The sequence below is a fragment of the Lipophrys pholis genome (assembly GCF_963383615.2).
Source record: "Lipophrys pholis genome assembly, chromosome: 14".
NCBI classification, from domain to species: domain Eukaryota; kingdom Metazoa; phylum Chordata; class Actinopteri; order Blenniiformes; family Blenniidae; genus Lipophrys; species Lipophrys pholis.
Window position 1 is genome coordinate 15,209,606 of NC_137633.1, and position 24,484 is coordinate 15,234,089.

At 42.7% G+C, this 24,484-nt stretch overlaps 1 protein-coding gene across 1 annotated transcript; it reads left to right on the plus strand.

Moving 5' to 3' along the window:
* The first annotated feature begins 14,978 nt into the window (after positions 1-14,978).
* On the plus strand, positions 14,979-23,958 carry bmp4 (bone morphogenetic protein 4). Its single transcript, XM_080479679.1, has 4 exons — positions 14,979-15,252; positions 18,881-19,003; positions 19,622-19,986; positions 22,256-23,958. Exons 3-4 carry the CDS (start codon positions 19,629-19,631, stop codon positions 23,107-23,109), a joined length of 1,212 nt encoding a protein of 403 aa, XP_080335805.1. The 5' UTR covers positions 14,979-15,252; positions 18,881-19,003; positions 19,622-19,628; the 3' UTR covers positions 23,110-23,958.
* The last annotated feature ends 526 nt before the right edge of the window (positions 23,959-24,484 follow it).

Below are 24,484 nucleotides of genomic sequence, written 5' to 3' on the forward strand. Positions count from 1 at the left end.
GTGTCTGTGGTTGTGTGTGTTGCAGTCATTTGTGTGTTTAATGTAGACAGGGTTGCATAAATAGCCTGAGCTCAGTGGAAGATCAGTAGGGAATCTGTGAGTTTTAAGGTGGGTCGTCGCTCAGCGGTTACACATTCGCCTTATCTCGATGGGTCTGGGTGAACTCCTCTTTCACCCCGGAATTCCTTAAAATCCTGCTAAATTGTGTCTCTCCCAAGTTGAGCTTGAAGCTAAACTTCTGTTAATCCGCTTCAGAAATGAAATGTGCACGTTCGGTCCCGCTACCATTACTACTCCCTGAGCCCAGATGGTACTTGTCCCCGCTTGGTCGTGGACAGAAAACTAAATTTAAAAGCAGCGATGTCACAGCCATGCCTGCGTCGTGCGGTATCACCTTACACAACCCATTCCCATCATACCATGATGAAAGGTGACCACCCGCTATTATTTGGTTTTCAACAGATGCGGGCAATAACAAGATTGGCTGCAGCCCCGATGGTTAAAAGTGTTCTTAAACCCTCTAAAAGGTTGCGGAGTTACACATAATCAAGCTCCAAAATAAACTGCGTAAACAGTGAATTACTCTGTTTTCCTCTGATGTCATCTCCTGCTCCTCCTGCCAAAAAGGGTGCAGGAGCTTCTGTAAATGTTTGTTGTGCTTTAGTCAACAACCTCTCTGCAGGAGCCTTCATTCAAGCATGTTTGCTAATTTGGTATCGGGCCAAAATGACACAAAGGTGGATGAGCTAAATCGGAAAACTCAACCAAGTCTATGAAACATTGACGGTGCTATTTATCGAAGGCGATGAGCGGAACAACCCCTCTTCAGGTCTGCTCAACCCTATTTATGAATTCGTATTTACCGTTTAATCTAACTTGGGTCGCTGGAGCCAAACGTAGCTGACTACGGACATTGACAGGTTGCTTGAGAGACAGTCTCCCACACTGCCATTCACATCTATAGACAATTTAGAGGAATCAATTAACCCAAAGTGCAGGTTTTTGAACGGTGTCGTCAGTTTGTGTACTGTGTAATGTGAGAAAAAGTCATGCATACACAGGGACAACATGCAGACTCCATACAGAGAAAGACTGAAAATGATGCTAACTGTCATCTAATTCTTTTTAGGACAATGGAATGAGCAGCCTGCAGGGTGAAGCTAAGGAAGTGAGAGAGTCTATGCAGCATCTCGGTCCTACACTGACATTGTCATGCGTTGCCCAGCAACCACGGTGTCAGTTCCTTAACATTGTTATTCAGTTTTTTGTTTTGTTTTTTATTCTTTGGGGACATTTTTGCAAAAGAAGCTCAAGATACTTCACACAACCCCTCACATGATGCTGATGATAGCTGATTCCACTATGAATTAAGAAAATCCCTCCACCATTCTAATTGTTCTGGGTTTATTGAACTGAGATTCACTCATATCAAATTTAGGAAAAACCAAAGAACTGAAATATAAAAATGGCTTTCACACAATATACTTATCTTGAGAAATGAAAAAAAGTCTACTACATACAGAGAGCAAGCGAGACATTTCTTGTTTGATTGTCATTGGACAACCCCGTATGATGTGGTTCGATGCCCCATCATGTGTTGAAGTGTCGTTAGAAGGGACACTGAACCGAACTTGGTTCCGATGGTGTGTGATTACCTTGCATGACAGTGTTACGCATAAGAATAGAACTGATCATGTGTAAAAGCAGTAAAGTGTGCAAATAATTAAAGTTAACTCAACATTTGTTTTTTTCCCGTCCTTTAACCTGTTGGAGTGCCTTTGAGCATGCAAACCACATGCTCGGTGGATGACAGCAAATGACATAACATCTACAAATATGGATGCCTCCAGCTGAATGAGTGTTTAAGGGAGCAATAAAAATAAAAGGTCACATATTTCAGGTGCCCCTAAAGCCTTTTTATGACTGCACATTTTGGTAAAAGTTGCAGCGCCAAAATAAAACATAATCCAAAAAGTGTCTTGATCTTTGTTTGATCTTTTTACCAGCGCAGGATATATGAACTTGTTTGTGCGCACGATGCTCTAATTGCTTGCGTACTCCTCCTCATAAAGAGGATCAGTGATGGGATGAGAGAAGTGGAAATAATGGAGGACTGTGGTGTAATTTTACCCGAGCTTCATGAGGAGGGACGGCGTCCTCCGAGAGGAGCTGCTGTTTCCTGTCTTGTCTCTTCTTCTTCTTCTTCTTTTTCTTCTTCCATCCATCCTCCTTCTTTTCCTCTGTGTTCTCACCTGCTCCCCCCTGCTGCGATCCAGACTCCTGGAGGGGAAACCAGAGATGTAATGCAACAATGGTGAGCAGCAGACTTTCCGCCTTCGCAGCTGAAACTCCAGGGGAAAGAAAGCAGCTCTGGATGGATGAATGAAACAATAAGGACGGAGGGAAGGGGGAGAGCTTTTTGGGGGTAGATTTGAAGTTTTCCCCTGATTAAGCTCAAATTTTGGGTAATATTTTATGTTTATATATATCATTTTGAGATCGTACTCCCGGACATCCAAACACATATAAATAAACAAAACATTTCAAATGATCCCTCGGACACGAGCCAAAGCGAGCCAAACCGCTAAAGACAACAAGAAGGGGAATTACACGAAGCCATGCATCATTATCCTGGCTAATATCACTAAAACCATGGCATTTTTTTTTTTTATTTCTATTTTTCCGGTAAGCTTTAATTTCATGAATTGGACTCGAGCGTATTTGGGTTTTAGTGGAAACAGTGTTTGCCTGCGTCGACACCGGAGTGGGATACTTGTGATTTCTGAGTGATAAACGTTTATTGATGTTCGCATAAACACATGATTATTATAAATTAGATTTTACAGCTTTCAAAGGCCTCTGTGTGCATGAGTTTCGCCTTTGCGATGGTGAAAATGAACAGAATCGCTCTCTAACCCAGCGTGCTGGCTCGGGATCTGGACGCTTTTGTTTTTTTTCTTCTTAAATCTGTGTGATCTCCAGCTGCAGCCCACAACCATACCCTGGCATTGAAAAACAAACAAACACTACCAGTATTAATGTTCTTGACTCATTTTTAATATCACTGACCTTATATCTATTTACTTATTTATTTAGTTGTCTGCGGAAAATTTGTGTCATGTCAACTGCCCCCCGGAGGGACGAGCGCTGGAGCTCAGTGAAGAAGAAAAAAAGAAATGTGGCTTCACTTAAACCCGATCCATTACAGCCTCTCAGAAACTACAGCAGATAAACCTTTGGCTTTCCCCTTCCCCCTTCGCCGGCTTATTTTTGTTTAATCTAAGTTTATTTGTACAGGCTGCTACATCTTTTACAACCGATCTCCATCCCGAATTGTGTTGGACCAACGCTACGCTCTCTCCTGCTGGTGGAGCATGCTTTCTCCCAGAAGATGCCTTTGACGTGGAATGAGTGATATGACTAAGAGACCTTTTAAAAGCTTCCCAGCAGTGAACAAGTCAGGTTACATCTGGCTTCATCACTATCTGATGTGTCCTGCAGTCATCCAGCAAAACGTCTGTGCTATAGGATTTGTACAGTGGGGTAGTGGTTAATACTCTTGCTCCATACTGAGATTGTTCCCAGTTTCTAGTTTCAGTTGGGCTTGTTCGTTTTCTCTAGGTACTCTGGTTATCCTTACCCAGGCTGATTCTTCTTTTGATACCCTTCTTCGCCAACATCAGCCGGCATCCCGAAGTTGAATAAAGGCTCATTCATTTCTTATGGAGTCATCCGTCCATATTCTGCTTCAGGAGTCTGTGGTGGCAAAATAATAAAAAAAATATATAAGTAAACAATATAGCCTGTGGGCTGTGTCAAAAGCAATCAAGCAAACAAATGGAAACCTGGCACGTCACGCCAAAGAAGCAATGAAACACAAACTGATGTTCCTAGCAGGGCCAGCACAACTTGTCCCGCCTGGCCTGAGACGATCACTTTGCTCATCACAACAATGACCCGACAGGATTTGATCCCATTTATCTCTAGGCTTTAGGATATTAACCTCCAGCTAAAGTGTCTCATACTTCAGTAGCATTTAAAATCCAAGAGAGTGTGGTTAAAAACTTCAAATGGCACCTAGTACTCATCATTTATTTTTAAGGGCAAAGTTTTTAAACACTTCACTAGAAACTTTGCTAAATTTGAACAGTTTTCTATGCTTTGGGCTCGTCAACTGGTTCTAATTTATATTTTTGTCATGAAAATCCTAAATAGGAATTATTGATTTGTGCTCTACCTGCTGTTGCTGTATTAGTTATCATTGCCTCTGTTATTCTACTTTTCCCAATAAAAAATTGGCCAATTGGTCAAATTAAAGCAGCGCCCTCTAGTGAATTAATTGCCAAATGCTCTTTCCAACAAAATGAACACCTGGAGGTAGAAAGTCAGTTTGAAGCGAGTGTCTATATGAATACGAAGAGCATGAATGAGCGGCAAAGCAAAGACGGATGAAAAGGAATTGAAAGTTACATTTTGTTGAGCTTGGATAATAAACTAAAGAATAATCCCAGTATACATACAGTCTTTTCTTCATGTGAAAGATATACCCCCAAAAATTGAAAAAAATAAAACCCGGAACCATTAAAACGATTTCATGGCGTGCAGTGTTATACTGGTGACGTCTTGGTTCAGGGCTGTGAACCTGGGCACAGTTAGTTTATTATGAGTCAGTCGTGCTGCTGCCAAAAAAACTCTGTAGTTCAATCAATCTGTGGCTGAAAATAGTCACTTGCAAATGTACTTGTGTTTGAGCTGCGTTTACTGAAGCCCACAGTGTTCACCTTATCCACAGTATAATTTACCTTTTTGAGAATCAAATGTATTTTTTAAGCTATTTAAAAAAAGAAAAAAAGAAGCATATTCCTATAACAGATGTGCTTGGAGTTGAGATCTACAGCAGGCAAATAGGTGGTCTGGAAACATTGAGTGGCTCAAAAGTAGATTTAAGTGTTTGATGTAGAGGGTGTATTATCATAGCCATGCTTCAGTGACATGTACGTTTCTTTGTACACGTACAGTATGTTGTGTTAACGTGTCGGTGTGAGTGTACGTGGGGTAAACTTTATCCCACCCCTGAACTCCAGCTCTCAAATGAAGGCCCTGAAAGTAAACACTGCACTGCCAGAGGATCTTGTTTATCAAATCTGCAATTGCACTCATAGAGCAAAATGACCTACAATTACAGGCCCAGCTAGAAATTAAGTTTTCAGTCAGCCATCCAGAAAAAGATCATAGGATATCCGACAAAAAGGAATTCTTCAGTAGTGCTCCCCTTCGGCTTGCACCTCCCCCCCCCCCCCCCCCCAAAAAAAAAAAACCTCATGTACTGTCGTATCTGTGGAAATAACATACTTTTAGATATGATTCCTGTGTTCCGTGAGCCACTCCAACAGAAGCAATCACATTCCGCTGCGACTAAAGCAAAATTGAGAGCTTTTCCCTTTAAGGAGTTCAAAACTCTGCTCCTTGTTATTTAGTTATTTGGAGCTGGGCGGAACCTGGATGCTGCTCTGCTTCAACTTAACTGCAACACATCGGTTCCCACAGAGAGATCGGAAGCGCAGCAGATACAAAAACCCAGGTTACAGCGTTCCTGGATCTCAGAGCAATGCGGTGACCTAATCGCCTGACCACCTACCGCTCCATGCCAAATCCCAAGCAGCAGGCCAGACACCCAGGAGAGTTACATCCGACTGCACCATGAAATATTACGTCAGGGGTGAGTCATTGGATACTGAGCCTCGTTTAAAACAGCTTTACATGCTCACAAACACAGGAGCTTTACTCAGACTGGATTAAGCTGGTGGATAAACCACATCACTGAAAGGAAACTTGTCATTTCTGGCAGCCGTACGATGCAGTTTACACAGTTACAGTACATTTACCGGACACAGTTTCATACTGAAAACTAACCCTGAAGATTGCTTTTCCTCACATGAGGAAAATGTTAAATACATATGAGTATGTTCTTGCCAAATTTATGAGCTGTTTATGAACAAAGGGGGCTGGCGACCTGTCCAGGTTGTACCCTGCCTTCACCAGCAGTCAGCTGGGATCGGCCCTCAGCCCCCCTGCGCGATCATGAAGCAGACAAAGCGATATAAAAGATGGATGGATAGATCATGACCTGAGGGTTTTTTTCATGTAACTTGACAAATAGGCCAAGTGCAACAAACTGCCACGGCAGTAATTCAACATTAGTGCAAAGATTATTTTGTTGTCAAGCTGCAGAGCCACAAATCTTTCCCCATCTCTTCTGCAGACAGCTGGTGTCCAGGTTGGAGTTGAACGTACAAATCGATCCCTCCGAACTACTCCGGTCACGCTGTACAGTATGTGAGCCCCCTGGCCCTTCCACCCACGCACTCCACCAATGTCGTTTACCCATGATGCATTGGAAGGGAATTTCCAATTTGTTTGCAACTTTCCAAGCTGCAAAATGTCTGTAAATTAGGGGGGGGGGGGGGGGGGTTAGTTTTGTACCAGCCAGCATATTAATTAAAGTTATTATGGAGGACAACATGACTAAAAAGGTTTATACTTGTTTTTGAAATAAATTTTTTCATTCTTGCAGCAAACTAATTTCGAAAAGTAAGGACCCATTTACATGACAAGGTATTAACTATGGTTGTGGTCCGCAGTAGCAGCGTTTTAAGGAGTGAGAGTGTTTTCAAAAAGTTGTGTTTTCAGTGACTCCAAACACCCAAATCATTATCAAAGTTTTCTGTTTTCACTTGAAAACGTTGTGTAAACGGGCTCTAACAAAGGCAGAGTCACAAGACCATTTGAGCTTCAAACTTACAACAGGAAGAGTATATGTTAAAACACAGTGGTGTCCACCCCGGGTCCTGCATGATGGAGACGTCCCCCTGCTTCAACGTACCATGAACAAATGACTATATCATCATCAAGCTCCTAAGAAAATCCATTGAGGAGTTTCTCATTGAAATCAGATGTGTTGCTGCAGGAGGTGACCTAAACCACACGGGGCAGCAGCTCTTCAGGACCAGGGTCGGAGCTTCCTGGTCCTCCAAGATGATATCTCATACAAACTGGGCCACTCTGGATTTTGAGATTAGGTCCAGAACCGTATTTAATCTTAACTTCGTTATTCTATTCACATTATGAAGTCTAGCGATCATTCAGGAAAGCTTCTTCTATTGGTGTTGTCGTCTTTACAGAGTGAATAATACTGACAAACAAGAACCAATTCTGTAATTATTATTATTTTTTTTTTGGCATAAATAATAAAACTTGAAGCAGGACTGGGAGAGACACCCCGGTTCTAAATTCATCTGATCCACTTTGAACATGCTCAATGTAGTCTTTCATCCATCTCTCTACGATTCAAACCCAGACAAACTTCTCAGAGGTTACTCAGCATACTAAAATAATCTCTCTTCAATAAATCCCTGGAATTAAATGATGACATATTTGAGAAGTCAGCGTTGTTTTTAACGATTGTATTTTTAAAATAATGTCCTGAATAACTCTTCCAGCAAAAATATCCCCAAAACACTCGTTTAGCAAACATTTCGTTGGCAGATAGGAAGCAATGTTTCTTCATCATCTGCTCAGTCTATGAGTGGAAAGAGCATCACACAAAGCAGCTTAATGGGATTACACATGCATCCAAGTAATTTTCTGTGCAAAGCACCAGTCAATTAAAATATATGCGCAATCGTTTTTTTTTTTCAGGAAAACAAAAAGAAATCTGACATTTTCTTGCATTTATAAGAACCACGGATGTGAAAATTGGACATGTCTGTGTACAAAACAGGATGTTTGGTCACCCTAATTTACTGTAACTAAGTCTATGACATGATAATAAGGGATTACTTCCAGGGCAATTGAGTCAATCGTACAATGAATTAACTAAACTGCATGTGTTGTTGATCGGATGGCTTTAAATGTAAATGTGGGATTAATTTAATATCTCAAGCACCACATCTGCCACATCAGAAACTGCACATGTGGCCTCAGAGAACAATGTCACAACAGTAAATAAATGGCTGACAGAAGAACACAAATTAAAAAATATAGATTTCTTTTTATTGCCATTGATTTTATATGTATGAAACATTTGATGTCTTTTTTTTTTTTTTTTTCCTCCATTAATCTCCTCTCGTCTTGCTCATGTCCCCCCCCCCCTCACAAAGATGTTAGCATATTCCAACTACTTGAAATTCCTCCCCACCGTCATGGGAGCGCACACCACATTTTAAAACTGGCTGTGCCCTTTCAAGTTTTATTTGAAAGTATGTAATTGCATTCTTGATGAAATAACAGGTTCCTGGTGTGATTTACAGGCTGTATTAAAAGTCACGGTTTGAAACAACCGTGTTGACACTCGGTTATTTAAGTGCTTCTTGATAGTTTCAGATGCAAAGATCAATCTGAGGGGACGGCGATCGAGTGAGAACATAATCTGAAAGAGTTTGCGAATGAGGGCAGATGCTGTGTTTTTTAACTCCACCTCTTTAAAGTTCTGCGTTGATGTCTTCCTTCATTGGATTGTTTTGACAGCTGAAGCTGGTCTGAGGTCCAAACGAGGCTTTTTGGGCTTCGACTTGTAGCCACTGAATAAAAAAAAAAAAAAAAAAGAAATAAAATTCAATGTTCATCCGCCGTCTCCATAGAGAGCGAATCCCAGCTGCCTGTGGGCAAATCAAAATCAAATGCATGTTTGTGGATTGTGGCAGCAAATCCACCCATGCAGGCGAAAAGAGAACATTCGTTGTGTTTTGGGCGTCGGTAGAAAATGCATCGACTCCGTCATTGTGCAAATGGGGGGGTAAACACAATACGCTCGGGCTCCGTCCCCATGCAGATGGCAGAAACGCTGCTACTGCCTTAGTCAAACATTCTTCTGCACAAGTATTTTTTTTGGGGTGTTCATGCCACTTCCTTGTAAACAGAAATCGTTTTCAAAACGTTGCCGTGCAAAAACGAAACTTTTGTGAAATGAAAACGCAAAAAAATGATGCGTTTTCAATCAAACGTTGTCGTATGAACAGGATCTCTGGACAGTGGGAGCAAATCCCCACATGCAGAGCAACAACATACAAATCTCCATAGAAAACAGAGAATATTTAGTGTGACGTGCAAAAAATATTTTTGACATACTTTCCTGCCTCCGGTCACGGTCAGTCGAGGTGAAACGTGACTTTCAGCAAATTGTATTAGTAACATTTTTTGGCAAATTTCAACTTTTATTTTATTACCTCTTGTAAGATTGTCCAAAAGCAGCTTTGTACTGTAATGTCATAACTGGATTTTGAGAATCGGTTTTCAAAGAGACGTTTAATTTTGAGTCTCTGGTCACGAGATCTCTCCGGGCACCGTATCACTTTGCTGCACTGCACTTTATTCAATTATCTTCTATTTTGGTCAATTTCCATTTGTTCAAGCGTAATCTATTTTGCTGGACACTTGTGAGGTTGTCCATAACTAACTAGCATCATCGCTGGAGAATTCAGCTTGAACCCTTTGGGACTGTGGTGTGGGCAAAGTCAATTCCCCTTCTCAGATTAAAGGAGTATCTTCAAGTGCCAATCCAAATGGTGATAAAAAAAGCTTTTTAATCCATTGAGAAAGTTTCCCTGCGCAAACCCCCCCCCCCAGAGTCCCAGCATCAGGCGTTGCTCCACTCAGACTGCGTCTGGACAGTGTTGAAGCCCAAGTGTGTCTCCCTGCACCCTGACAGAGGGGTGGGGGGGAGGCTTAAAAAGCCCCCGACACACACTTCCCACCCCCTCGGCTGCTCACTTGACCAGCTGCTTTTGATAACATCTGGCAGGGGCAGGTTTGCGCCAGTGACAAGCGGGAGATGGACGAACATTAAAGTCCTGTCACTCACGACTTCACAGTCCCAATCTTATACCCGGGAGTGTCACTGATGATCGCTCTTTGTAATGGATCGGATAATATTGGCCAGCGGGAGTGTTGTATGAGATGATGCCTCAGCGCGGCCGCTTTATTCTCTGTGCACTGTTCCCTCTTATCATTAACATATCTCGCTTCTGCTACCATTCTCCTTGAAGGATAATTTCCTTACTTACGACGGCACAGCTTGAGTAAAACATGGCGAAAAATCACCACAGTTAATCTAAATATTCTTCACAAGAGGGGAGCTATGAGTATTTGTTTTGACACGTTGAAAAAGAAATTCAACCCAAAAAAAAAAAGAAAAAAAAGAGATGGAAGCATTTCAATGGCCACACAATTCCCCCCGGAAAGGCTCAGACTACTTCAACATCCACCCTCTCTTCATGTTCCTTCTGTTTACTCCAAGATTCACAAGTTTACATGGCAATTCCATTATGGGGATTAAAATAGTTTGTTCAATCCGTCCTTAAACTCTGCTTCCCTCGTCCCTTTCCCCTCTCTTAACCCCTCACACCACTTCCAGACTTTCAGGTCCCAGGGCCGGGCTGGGGGATTACAGGACGAGCATCTAGAGCAAAACGAGGCAGCTGTGCTGAAGAATGCTTCAATGAGAACTCCCGGCGCAAGTGAAAGCTGAGGTTTGATCAATCGCCGTGGCGCGTGTCTGTACTGGTGAGCGCTTGATTGAGCCTCTGAAGGAGAGCCCAGACAGAATGAAGGTGTGTTATGACATCGGGGCTCGAGGTCTACAGGCGGCCGGGTCACCTTTGAGCTGCTGCTTGATTAAGGGCCGCTGTTCACAGGTGAGTGGCTCCGAGCAGGATTTAGTGACAGGGGCGCGTGAGCGAGCTCTCCCTGTGCTCCCAGCAACAGTTAGTGCCGCCAAGCAACCCTGACCTCATCCCCCGAAAGATGGCCAAAGGCAAATGTCGGTGCACGAGTGAGCTCTGTGCATGCTCATTTCACTCAAAGAGAAGCAGTTGGGAGTTGAACTTTCAGGTAAAACATGCTTCTTCTTTTTTTTCTTTTTTTTTTACAAGCTAAAAGAATGTTGGGTTTTTTTTTTTAAGTCTGTCGCTGGGGAATCAGAGGTTCACATTGTCGGTAGTGAAATAGGTTGCTCACTCACTGCCTGTGGGTTTAAGCCACCCGCAGTTGGTAATCTCCTTCGGAACTGAGGGGGCTCAAAGAGGCTAAGCCTGGTCAACACCTTGGAAGAGACATCCGCAGCCTATCTTGTACTCTCAACGGCCTGATCGGTAAGAGACATCCAAGGTTTCCACTGTGGAGGAACGTCTGTGATGCTCGCAGGTCACTGCAGGCAACACAATATAGTCAGGACAGAATAATATTCCAATTGAAAGGTCTACAGACACAACATCGACTTTTTAAGTTGAGCTCTTAATAGTACATCAAAACTGAAAGAAAGTCAATAGCTTAGTTTTTTGAAGCAAAATCCTGGTAAATAATGAACGGCTCCCAAAGTGGAACTTTTTGAAAACACTATGTTGTTGTGTAAACGGAGGACAACACAATTTTCTTAAAACGTTTGGGCTCTGTCACCATGTAGGAGCCGGAAATGCTGCTACTATGCCTGCGCATCACGGCTGTAGTAAACTGTTCTTCTGCACATGCACGAGTCGGTAATCAATAACAACAATGGCGGCCTCCAGAGTGGCATGACTCCCAGAGCATGTTCTCCTTGGACTTGGTAGTTTTATAATTGAGAGTCGCTGTAATAACAAGTCAACTTGGTCGTCTGTCCATACGAATGTCTGTGTACTCCAGTTGTTAATGTGTATAGCGTATTGTTTTCTGTGTGCATGTGTTTGTGGTTTCATTACAAATAAATAAAAAAAACAGCTCCCACTGGTGGCCAAACTTGAAAACTACATAATTTTCAGGGTTTCATTCATTTCAGGCTTCATTATTTTTGTTTGATTTAACATATATTTTATATATATATTAACGTACATCTTCCTGACACAACGCTGGAATCTCCTCTATGACACAAACTACGAGGCTATGTGGCGTCGTATTTTATCATCTGAAGGCATGCTTTCCCTCAAATCTGCACACTGGTGTATTTGCAGTGTTCTTCCTCCTCCACATTGTTTTGCAGTGTAATGGTGCATGAAAGGAAAAATAAGCGGAAGTCAGATAACACCCCAAACTAACTACTTTGTAAATCTCTTAAATTATCTAAGAAATTCTAAACATTTTTGAGATATTTCAAGCTGCACCGTTAAGGCGCATGATATGCAGTATTAACAATGTTTCAAATCTGTGGAGATCATTCATTGAAAGAGCCACAGCAAAAACAATGAATACAGTTACATCATAGTTTTTTTTTTTATCAGCGAAATGTAACTTTCACAGGGCACAAAGTGAAAAACTCTCCATGATGATAAAACATGTTTCAATGTTGTTACCTTTATGTTGTGGTGAGTTTCAATATGACTGACAATAAATGCTGTTTTTTTTCTTCTTGCGTTTTATATAATTGGAAAGTGGCAAACAATATAAAAAATTTTTTTATATCTTTGACCATTTTTTTATTTAGAAATGTAATCTAAGCTACTGTTCTCAATAGATTTTGGTAAAACGTTGGTCAATTGACACACAAAAAACACCAACCTAAAACCTGCCCAAATGACAGTTATTCATGTTTAGCGCAACAGTTTATGTTGCCGATTGTCTAACCGTACAATTTTAAAGCCATTTTTGTATTATCACACATGCATGTACTGCCAGCAAACAGGGAAACTTGCCATAGTTGCAGAGCTCAATAAAAACATGACTTCAGCTCATGTAATCATGTCACATTTTGCAGCGAGGCTGACAGAAAACAGTGTTTCATACGTGTCTAATCCACTGGAGCTCTATCAGATCACCACCCTGATCCATTTCTGTCAATACAACTCAAAGGAACTGCATAAAATACGGATCCCTTGAATAACAGCAAGACCTGCAGCACAAATGACGACGTTGCAATGGTTGGGATCCAGCATCGGGAGTCACGCTGGAGGTATGCGCTGGAAGGTGAGGAATCCAAAGTGGGTTGAGTCACAAAGCACATCCCCAAAAAGCCACATGCATAAAGGCACAGATGTACAACCATAGAGGATGCCGATTTACTACCGGCGGTCAAAAGCTAAATGGGGAACTAACTTTCCAGTCCAGGCCTGGCGAGGCAACGAGAATCAGTGAATCAGTGACGATAACAAAATAAATCCTCTCATTTAAAACTGAGTGTAGGTTGACTACTTTAAAGACAAAGCTAAAGATATCGGCTTCAAGTTGTTTGGACATGTCCCAAAGAGAAATATGGGCTATGGTGAATAAGAGAAGATGAAGACCTCAGAGAGAATTCATAATCAGGGGGAGGACATGGAGATGGTTAAAGATCGGAGGAGCCAGGGGATACGATGAGAAACATCCTGGATCTCTTCATTATTTGCTATTGTCATTTTTTAAACAACATTAGGAAAGTTTTTGTCAGAGGAGGTACGCAGCGCCAAGAGGAAACAAAAGTAATGGGAGCTAATTTAAAACAAGAAAACAGTTATCCAACTTCCTCGTTGTACTTTAACTGAATAAAAATATGAATCCTTTCCAATATAATACCAAGTAATAATAATAATGATAATAATAAATCCCAAATGTGCCATTGATACAAAATGTGTATGATGTATAAAGATCCACATTTTCATCGCAGGTCAGCATATGTTGTTATCAATAAAGAAGAAAGTTACTATTTACTGACTTCCTGTGGTTTCTCCCTCTTCAACCAGCTGTATATGTATATGTATATGTATATGTATATGTATATGTATATGTATATGTATATGTATATGTATATGTATATGTATATGTATATGTATATGTATATGTATATGTATATGTATATGTATATGTCCAGTGCAGGTGCAGCGAATTCAGAGGGTGAGATGCAAGTGTTGTGTGGAGCTTTTTAATCTCTGCAAAAAAAGGCCATGATTGTGTGGAAATAGTTTGAATAAACCTACAGGAAAGCCTTTCTATGTGGTGTTTGCATGTTCTCCTTGTTCTCCAGTTTGCCCCAGCAGTCCATGATGTGGGTTTTCGGGTGATGAATGACTCTAAAAGTGCCTGTAGGTGTGCTGGAACCCACTAAATGGATGAGAAATATGAAATATGTCTAGTATATAATTAAAAAATATCCTACTTTTATCTCCCTTCTCTGAACAAAACGTTGAGCAAACAGTTTTGTGTTGTAATGATGATACGGGCTTTAGTGTCATGCAGTATCAGGTTGAAAGGAAAATCGCTGAACAGCAAATCATTGACGAGCAACTCCTTTGATTTCTTTTACTTCTCATGAACTGAAAAATGTCCTGCTATGCCAAACGGTATTTCTAATTGCCATTTTTAATAAATCACAAAGAATCGGGGTGTATTCGGCTGCTCCTTTTCACATTGTAGATTTAGCTCATATCTATTTATACCAGAGGAACTTCCATCCGGGGTACAAAGTGAAAAACCAGGCTGACCCAAACCAATTGGTTTGATTCTGATAGGTGGAGGAGTTCCGGGTCACAGATTCAGAAAAGAAAAGTCCTGTAATCACTCAGAACAAAATAAAGCACAATCACCCTTTATTAAAGTTTTTATGATTAAATACGAGTCATTAAAAACAATAACAAAAAAAGGGGGTTTGTACAGTGTCAATGTAAAAAATTTGAGCAATTCCTAAACTGTGTGGAACTTTATATGAAAGACAAGCTGCAACAGCCAGAAAAAGACTAAATTCCTGCATGTCAGTGTGCAACAAAGCGTCTCAACCAGTGACTCTTACGAGCAAATGGCAAAATTTGAAATAATAAATAGGGAGGGAGAAAAAAATCAACGCACGGTGAGGTTTCTTTATTTGAAGTGGAAGAGGAGGAGAGAGAGGGGGTGGGGGGGTTATCCAAGGTGTTTGAGACCGATGAGGTAGGTGGGGGTCAGGGAGGGCGGAGGAGAAGGAGGAGGAGGAGGAGGAGGAGGAAGAGGAGGCAGGGAGGGTAAATTGGGCGGACACATAAAAAGTGCAAGGGGCCATAGATGCTGGATCATTCGGAAAACCTGGCCGTCTTCTGCGCAGCGCCCGCTCCTGCGATCTGTTGTGGAGACGGATAGGAAGGAAACCCCCGCTGCAGAGCCCGAGTGGCCGGCCTTCTCCTCTCCACAGTCCGCCGAGAGGTGTCGCGGAAGGATTAATGAGCCAAAAAGGCATCCAGCTTCTCCTTTAAGGCTCATTTCGGCGTTTTTTCGGCGTTACGCCTGGAGTCCCTTACACCTTCGTATTCACTTCATTCGAGGATACCTGTACCTCCACTGATGGTAAGCGCACTGACACTTCACACACACTTTACCTGCGCTGGAGCTTTTAGAAACTGTAATATGTTACACACCACAGAAACAAGTTTTGTTTTTGTTTTGTTTGTTGTTGTTGTTTTTTTGTGTTTTTTAACCTATCGTGTGACTTTTTATGCGAGTTTTGCCGACGTAACCGAGGGTTTGGGCAGTGTTACCGGTGAAAACGCAGAGTTTACGCGTGACGAAGTGACGCAGAAACAACACCAAGTGCGCTTTGGGATGCATCTTGATCTCGGTCAAGCATGTAAAAGGTTAAAGCGTTTTTGAGCCCAAGACTTGAGCAATGACAAACCAAGATAGTGAGGTCATTTCCAAACAGAGGGTCCGATTTCAATGCGCTTTCCTTTCTTCTGTGCGCTTTAAATATTCACACGATAAAGATTTGTTACTTTTCCCAACACGTGAATAAAACACCTGTATGTAGTTATGTGCCGTCCAGGCATGATGGGACAAAAAAAAAAAAAATATGACAGAGCTTTGAGAACAAGAAATGAAGGATCAATGTCTTAATGTGAAATCCACGCACTGTAAATTTCAGTTGTTCGTCTCCCATAATATTTAGTGCGTAATTGTGCCAGTTTAATGCGAGCTCATTTCTCACCCGTCATGACAAGTGCCAACGCATTACATGACGGTGTCATAGAATTACAGATGTCAGTCCGGTTTGTAAAAAGACGACTTACATGCTACGCGTGTTTTCACCTGCTCGTAACAACTGATTATAAAGTGAAATTGTGTCATTTAATCCCGTGAAACGGCAGCAGAGAAAACATTTCGCGTCCTGCGGGCGCATGGCGTCTTTGGCACAGAATTTACTTTGCAACTCGCATTTCTCCGCTGTCTCGCCGGGTGAACGCGCTCCAAACTTTGACGCAACGGAACGCATTTTATTCCCCCGTAATTATATAGTCATTATATTTCAAAGACGGGTTTCGAATTTTTTGGCAAGTTTCGGGAAAATGTTGGCTCAGGTGTTGACGTGTTTGATGTCAATTAGTATTGTTTTTTTGTGTGAGATGATACTTTTACATAAAACCCATGGGAACTAGAAGCCATTTGACATCCCCAATAACTTTTGTGTGGTTTTATTGAAGCTAAATAGTACAAATAGATGCGTAAGTTCGCAGGAAAAGCAGATCTTAATGAATTTCTTGATTTTCAAGTTTGGCCTGCCACAGCTTACAAAATCCCCTTTCACTGCATTTGAATGGTTTTGGTGTGTTTCCCACTGGAGTACAACACACAACCAAACCTGCAGGTCAGTGTTTGACTCCAGTCAAGTTGTAAAGTTACAACTTCGGTTTCTTCCAGTGCCATCTTAATTTTCTAACATAAAACAAAACCAGTGGTAGAAAAATTATTGATATTTTACGGGTTGTATTTTATTATATTCCCCTGAAATTCTAACTTAATAAATGTGTAGAGCTAAATTTATACAGGGAATTTTAATTAATCAAGACAATATAGAAAGAAAAAATTGTCCATTAACACCACACACACTCACAACAATAAACGTAGGCAATTGGCAAACTAATGACAGGCATCTGGAATGATAAAATCAGGCCATAGATCTGTTCCTGTGGTAACCTGTTGCACTCACTCCCTCCCTCAGTTTCATCTTCCCTCCCACCATCACTGTCAAATTCCTCAGAAAACACATCTGAAGAGCCATGTGCAGAGTCTGATCACATTATCTCTGGTCAAAAAGAGACAGAGGGGAGAAAGAGGCCAAGGGGGATCGAGCGAAGCCAGGGGCAAATGACTACATGCGGCCTAATTGCACCCTGGTCTGCATTTGCTGCTGCAAACAAAAAAAGCTTTTTTGCGTGTCTTTTTCCACTCGGTTCCAATGTTTGAGTGTTTGATACTTTCGCAAACATTTTGGAAGTGAAGATTACAGCACACCAATTTTGAGAAATCAATCATTCAAAAGAGTTTTGAATCCCACACATATATTTTCACTCAGAGTCGAAAGTTAGTTCCTACCTGCCCACCTCACATTTTCTTTCATCATCATCACGCCACTTTGAGCGTCTGTCTGATTTAGCCTGCAGCTTTGTCAGTGGCTGGTTACAGTTACAAGATGTTCTGTATGGTCAGTGTTTTTGAGTGCTATGAATCCCTGTAATCATGGGAGAGGCCCTCTCTGTACAATGAACGTTTGTTGTCAGAGATGCGAGCGCGCGCGCACACACACACACACACACACACACACACACACATTTCAACCCCCCCCCCCCCCCCCCCCCCCGCCCCCCATGAGTAATAGAGATGATCATGTTCTGAACCCTCCTCTCGTTGCCACAGTTCTCACGAACATGCGAACGGTGGCACACGCTCGTGCACGCCTACGGGCACGCACACTGACGCAAGCATGCCATTCATCTCATGCACGTTGCACATCGCCCTTTTCACACACACACACACACACACACACACACACACACACACACACACACACACACACACACACACACACTGGATCCAGTGTCATGACCGAGAAAGGAGGGTCAATTGGAGGTCAAAGCCTAATGCTGTTAGGAAAGAGATCCTTGATTGCACGTACAGTGAACCATGCAGGGGCAGATATAATCGCGCAGATACAAAGACATGCAGCCTCACACACTAAAATACACACAAGCTGTATATTACAGAGACATGCATGTACTCACACACTACAATCAATATGGTGCCGCTCTCCAGTGGAACCAGCTCCAAAAGATGTCTCTCCGGAGCTGAACGTCTCTGCCATGGTGCCGTTGTTGTTTTGACTCAGGGATTCAGTCATATTCAGTAGTGCGAGCCGGTGGCATTTAACACTTCAAATGGGGGGTAAAATTGGAATCATTAGAGCCATATTGCTGTGCTTGGTAAGCTGAGGACAAGATGACTGTAAAAGTAAGACTCATCTCTTTTGTTTTTAAAGACCAAGTTTGTATAGAGAAACCGCTCTTAATACATCAATATTTTAGTTAACATGATCATCTGGAGCACCTAAGAATAAAATATTCTGTGTACTGTGGTTTCATTACAATCACATTACACTGCGTCAGAACAGAATGTATGTCTTATCCCATAATGGCAGTCAAATGCAAAAGTTCTTGCACAAAGACGCTGCTACAAGGGATGTATGCTGAATAAAATCACCTATTTTTTTTTTAGGTATAGAACATCTCATGATCAGAATCACTGTATATGTCTTTGTGTATTTCATGCATTATTTTCATTTAAAAGTAGCAGTTTCCCTTAGTCTGACTAAAATATTTTATTGTGTTCGTGGTATTAAAAAAAAGATATATCTAATAATGAATGAGGTGTGTTTTTTTGTCTGAGGTGAGTGTGAAGCATTTGGGATCTGCTGTCTGTGTTGTGGCACATACCTCCTTACATTCCAGTTACAGCAAATAGCTAGCTTACCCACGAGCCAAAATGATAAGCCTTAAAGAGACACTGGGTCTCTCTCTCTCTCTCGCTCTCTCTCGCTCTCTCTCCCAAGCTGACAGACATACGTGCATTCTGGTGTGCTGCTGTTCGAGGAAATACCACCTAACAACCTCCTTAAATCCCATCTCTTTTTCACCTTATCTTTCAGGAACAGGGTCACTCCAACGTTTACCTGCAGCCGCCCAACGCCACCTAAAATTTTCTGGAAGAACGTGTCCATTGCCTGCTCCCAACAAACATGGACTGTTTTCCCATGCTTTATTTTCTGTCGGTAAGTAGGTTGACCATACCTCTTCAATTTTGTGGCACGTGACGCTTTGCATATACCCCTGCTCTTCACCTAAGTCACTCATTCACGGGGCTTTTATTCAAATTTCAACGGAAAGTACCTGTGGGGTTGTTGCGAAAGGCAACGTGTGACGTTAAGTCCAGGGCTTGTTTGCCCCATGGCTGGTTGGAGCAGACTGTGAGGGACCGAGGCTCCTTATCAAGTTAAGAATTTGCTCCGACCCCAGGGCTGCCTCTTTTATTTGTTTAATCATAGTGGAGGACACAAGGGGGAACAGGAGGGAGCGAGGAGGAATGGTCCTCAGATTCCATTTAAAAAAAAAAAAAAGTGAGGTTCCTGAACCAGCTGTTTACCTTTGGTGGATGTCACCAAAGATAAACTGCCAGCGGCCTATCTGATTGAGGACCGCTTTACTGTAAACAAGGCAGACTGGATTGTAGAGGCTAATTAGTCTGTCTTCCGAGGGAACTTTTAGATAGAAGAATGAAGCTGATAAAATACTAGAAATGTTACAATAACTCCTTTTCTTTCCAATTCTTTTCTTTCCTTTTTTTGTCTCTGTTCTTTTCTAATCTCTGTTCCATCCGCTGCTCCCAACAGAGACATCATGATTCCTGGTAATCGAATGCTGATGGTCATTTTAATATGCCAAGTCCTGCTGGGAGAGAGCAACCATGCTAGTCTGATACCTGAAGAAGGGAAGAAGAAAGTACCTGGCCTGCAGGGTCGTTCGGCCGCTCAGAGCCATGAACTATTGCGGGACTTTGAGGCCACGCTGCTGCACATGTTTGGCCTCAAAAGGCGGCCTCGGCCCAGCCGCTCGGCCACCGTGCCCCGTTACCTGCTGGACCTCTATCGGCTGCAGTCTGGGGAGGCCGAGGAGGTCGGAGCGCACGACATTGCTTTCGAGTACCCGGAGAGGTCGGCGAGCCGAGCCAACACTGTGAGGGGCTTCCACCATGAAGGTAAGAGAGACTGTTTGAATAATGTGAAGTAAGGGGAAGAGAAAAAAAAAAGGCACGGATATGTTGTCATCAGCGGGATTAGAGATGATAAATGCAAATGTCAGCACAAAACATTACACCATACTTCGAGTCACAGTTGCCAGGCATTCCGATAATTTTGGTAGTAGTGTAATGCATTAGCATGGGCGAGGGAGAAAAGAGCATTTCCTACATCCTTTGAAACATGATTGTCGGAGCGCTCCGCCCATCTCACCATAACCAAAGAATCCGAGGATGTGGTCACAAGACAGTTTCTACAGAGGGACCAAAAAAAAAAATTTCTGCTAGACAAGCTCTCAAGAGCCTAATTTGACAAAGCTCTGCGTGTTTGGTTAGCAGCTGAAGGAAAAGCATACCTTCATATTACGGACTTACACTTCTCACCCCACCCAGCACAACGGGGCTTAAAAAAGCCTGTTCTTGGCCTGGACGTTGAGCGTGCTCGTCTCTCATGTCTCCAGTTTATATGGAGGGCTCTTCTCGCAGAACTTCCTCAACGTGCAATTATCTTTAATGCTACTCTGCAGCCTTCTAAATAAAGCCCCTTCTGCCAACAATGTGGGTGCCGAGAGCAGACGCTGCAGCTCTCCGGCAAGATGGAAAAACAGTCTCAGAAGTCGGCGTGATAGAAAGACTGGAACGTTAGAAGGCTTTCTGTTTATTGTGACCGCTTCGTTTTAGCAACAAACGCAGAGGTTTCAATTAGACCTGGAGAAAACCCAGATTGGCCGATCTGTTGAATGTAAGTTGAGTTCGGAAACACGGCCAAAGAAATGCCTCTTAACCGTTTGAAACAATATTTTATGTTGGCAGTGAGACACGGAGATAATGCGCCGGAGTCTGTGAGTGAGGGATTGATTGTGTGCGTGGAGGACTGAGAAAACCTTTAGGGCTACAGAACATGTCCGCCCTTAGGGGGAGGAGGGAGGAGGGAGGGATGAGTCAGCCGTAATGGGGCTTGTCAAACACACTGCTAGTGGTAGCACACCCCGACATACACCAACACGGCAGTGCACCAAGGCTCGCAGGGAAGAAACACTGCTGGAGGAGTCACTTCTCCCTGTGATGCAATGTGTGTGTGTGTGTGTGTGTGTGTGTGTGTGTGTGTGTGTGTGTGTGTGTGTGTGTGTGTGTGTGTGTGTGTGTGTGTGTTTGTACTCCTTTCTACAAGCATCTTACCCTCCTCCTCTGCTAAACTATGTTAATAACACGCTTTGAAGCCTTTTGGGTGGGAGTGCTCGCCTTCATGGGAGCACCATTGTTGTGTGATAGTGTGACTCAGTTGACTGATCCGTCCAAAACATGGGGAGGTATTAAAGCCTGCGGCAGATGGTCAGTTAGGTGAGGAGACGTGCTTACGGGCAAAGTGAACCGCAAAACCGTTCATCTTGTGTGAAAGACGGCTGTGGTTTTCATTGACTGGATGCAACAGGTGGCACCTCTTCAGTTTGTCATAAATCTCAGGTGTCAAACTTCGGAGTCAGATTAAATATAGTTTGTTTTTTTAAAATTTGGAATAAACTTCGGTTGAGGTTTCAATGCACTGCCGTTCCCTCGACATACCTCTGTTCCCGTGGGCTTCGGATAAATGAGATTCTACTGTATTGTCTGACTCCTTAATGATTATTCATGATGAAAATGATAAATGTCTTAAGTGAACAAACTGCAGAGCTAATCAAAAACACAGCAGGTTTTAATAATGAGAACCACCTGGGCAAGATTAGGGCCTGGGTGTGAAATAACAGGGGCGGATTGAGCAGGAAAATAGTAGACACAACATTCCTTTCCCCAACAATGGTGATCTTGCCAGAAATCTGCAGACTGTGCGTGGAACAGGGAGCCTCCACTGTGTTTATACTGTAGCTGTGGTACGTTAATCACCACCCTCCTTGTAATGCATGTTTCAGCAAAGTGCCCAGAGAAAGGCATTGAGAGATGGGAAGGATAATCCTTAAAGATAGATAAGGAAGCATGGACGATATATATTTATATTCCTAAAAACCCAAGAGGCCTCAAAAAGTGTGCATGCACATTCCTCCATGCCAATTGAACCCTGTCAAGATTGGAGAAGTGCGAGGTTGGGAAGGATCAAACTAAAGATATCGCCACGGAAACTTCATATCTGGTCATTTTGTTTATTTTGTACCCATTGCATTAGTTGATTTTATGCATTCTGAACTTGATTGAATTGTTGATTTCAACATAGATTGTTCCTCTCGTTTGTTTTCAGAGCATATGGAGAGAGTGCATGAGCTGGACGACGGAGAGCCGGCGCCCCTTCGCTTCCTGTTCAACCTGAGCAGCATCCCCGAAGACGAGCTGCTGTCTTCTGCGGAGCTCAGGCTCTACCGGCACCAGATCGATGAGGCCATCGCCGACACCTTCTCAGACGACCAGAGGCTTCACCGGATAAACGTGTACGAGGTGTTGAAACCGCCGCGGCCGGGGCACCTCATCACGCAGCTTCTGGACACGCGGCTGGTGCAGCACAACACGTCGCGCTGGGAGAGCTTCGACGTCAGCCCGGCCGTGCTGCGCTGGACTCGTGAGCGCCTCCCTAATTATGGACTGGCCGTGGAGGTTCTGCACCTCAACCACACTCCGCGCCACCAGGGCCGACACGTGCGCATCAGCCGCTCGCTGCATCAGACTTCCGCCGAGGACTGGGAGCAGCTACGCCCCCTCCTGGTCACCTTCGGTCACGACGGGAAGGGTCACCCGCTGACCCGCCGGACCAAGCGCAGCCCCAAGCAGCGCGGACGCAAACGCAACCGCAATTGCCGGCGCCACGCGTTGTACGTGGACTTCAGCGACGTGGGCTGGAATGACTGGATAGTGGCGCCCCCTGGTTACCAGGCCTATTACTGCCACGGGGAATGCCCGTTTCCTCTGGCAGATCATCTGAACTCAACCAACCACGCCATTGTTCAGACACTGGTCAATTCTGTGAACAACAACATTCCCAAGGCCTGCTGCGTGCCAACAGAGCTCAGCGCCATCTCCATGCTCTACCTGGACGAACATGACAAGGTGGTCCTGAAAAACTACCAGGAGATGGTAGTCGAAGGCTGCGGCTGCCGCTAGCAGGCGAGAAAAATGGACTTGGACTGGCAACTTGAAAAGCAAAAAGAAAAAACATGAACGAAGCAGAAGGTCTTTAATTCCAAAAAAATGTTCACATGGACCCTTATTTATAACTTTTATGAGGTGTATGTTTGTCTCACTTTTATTGTTTCTTTGACAGTATGATCATTTATTTTGACAAATATATATATTTATATCTACATATTAAAAATAAATTGAGTCCTTATTTTAAACATGAAAAAGCTGTACAACTTTTCATAATGTACATTAGATTGTATAAGTTTTTTATTGAGAAAATAGTAAGAAAAAAACGCTAAAAAAGTAAAGTTTATTTACTGGTAATATTTATTGCTTTCATTTTATATACGGAAAAAATAAAACATTAATTGCTTCTAATAACACATACAATCCCATCACAAAATGCACCCTTTCTTTATTTGAGGTTTTCAAGTGAAAACGGAAAACTTTAGTGTTTCGGGTGTTCTTGTACACAACAACGGTGCTTGGAGCCGCTGAAAACACAACATTTTGAAAACGGCTCCAAAGGGGGAATTTTTTTCAAAAATGCTCCATTCAATCGTTTTTCAAATTGTTGCCATGTAAATGGGAAACTTTTCTGAAATGAAAACACACAAAAAAGAAGTGTTTTAACTTGAAACGTTGTCGTGTAAACGAGGCCTTTGAGTTTTGTCACAACAAAAGGATCTCGTGAACGACAATAGCTGAAATTCAGTAGTTTACTGTGGTCATTTAAATAGAAGAACAAGAGGTATCTCATAAATACAATCAGGAACTTGAAAGGTGACAGATCTTTATTAAATGTGTATCATGAATTTGAATTCAAAGATAAAGATGAAACACAGACTGGTGGCATTTTTATTCTTTTCAAATCAATTCCTACTTGAGGAAAGAGACGAAATCCTCTGCTTCCGTCTTTCCCAAATTAACAAATCTTTGGTCTCCACATCCAACAGCTTCGAATGGATCACGTTTCATCAAAGGAAACGAGAGAACAGTGGACATGTTCTCACTCTTTTTCAATAGTATAATATCATTTTTAATGAAAGAAGCTCCCACAGAAGCGGTATGCCATTTCAAAGCGAAGCCGGCCTTCGGGTTCGGGCCTTATTGTTCTCAAATTTCACTTTTACGTCAATTAGGCTAACATGTGGTGGTCGGATACTCACTAATCCAATTGCAGTCGGGGTGGGTTGTTCTGCCAGCCTGTGTGAGAGTGATTCTATTGTTCCTGACGTCCCCACATCGGGGGCATGATTGTGGCTGATGCGTCCTGCCCTCATACGAGGCGGCTGAGTCTTCAGAAGAATCAAAGGTTAGACGCTCTGTCTCCTGCCTTTGTCTTCGGCGGCTCATG

Excerpts from the sequence above, each read along its gene's own strand:
- bmp4 (XM_080479679.1), top strand. The coding sequence starts at position 19,629 with ATGATTCCTGGTAATCGAATGCTGATGGTCATTTTAATATGCCAAGTC. Across the intron at positions 19,987-22,255 it reads GAGGGGCTTCCACCATGAAG|AGCATATGGAGAGAGTGCAT; the intron begins GTAAGAGAGACT and ends GTTTGTTTTCAG.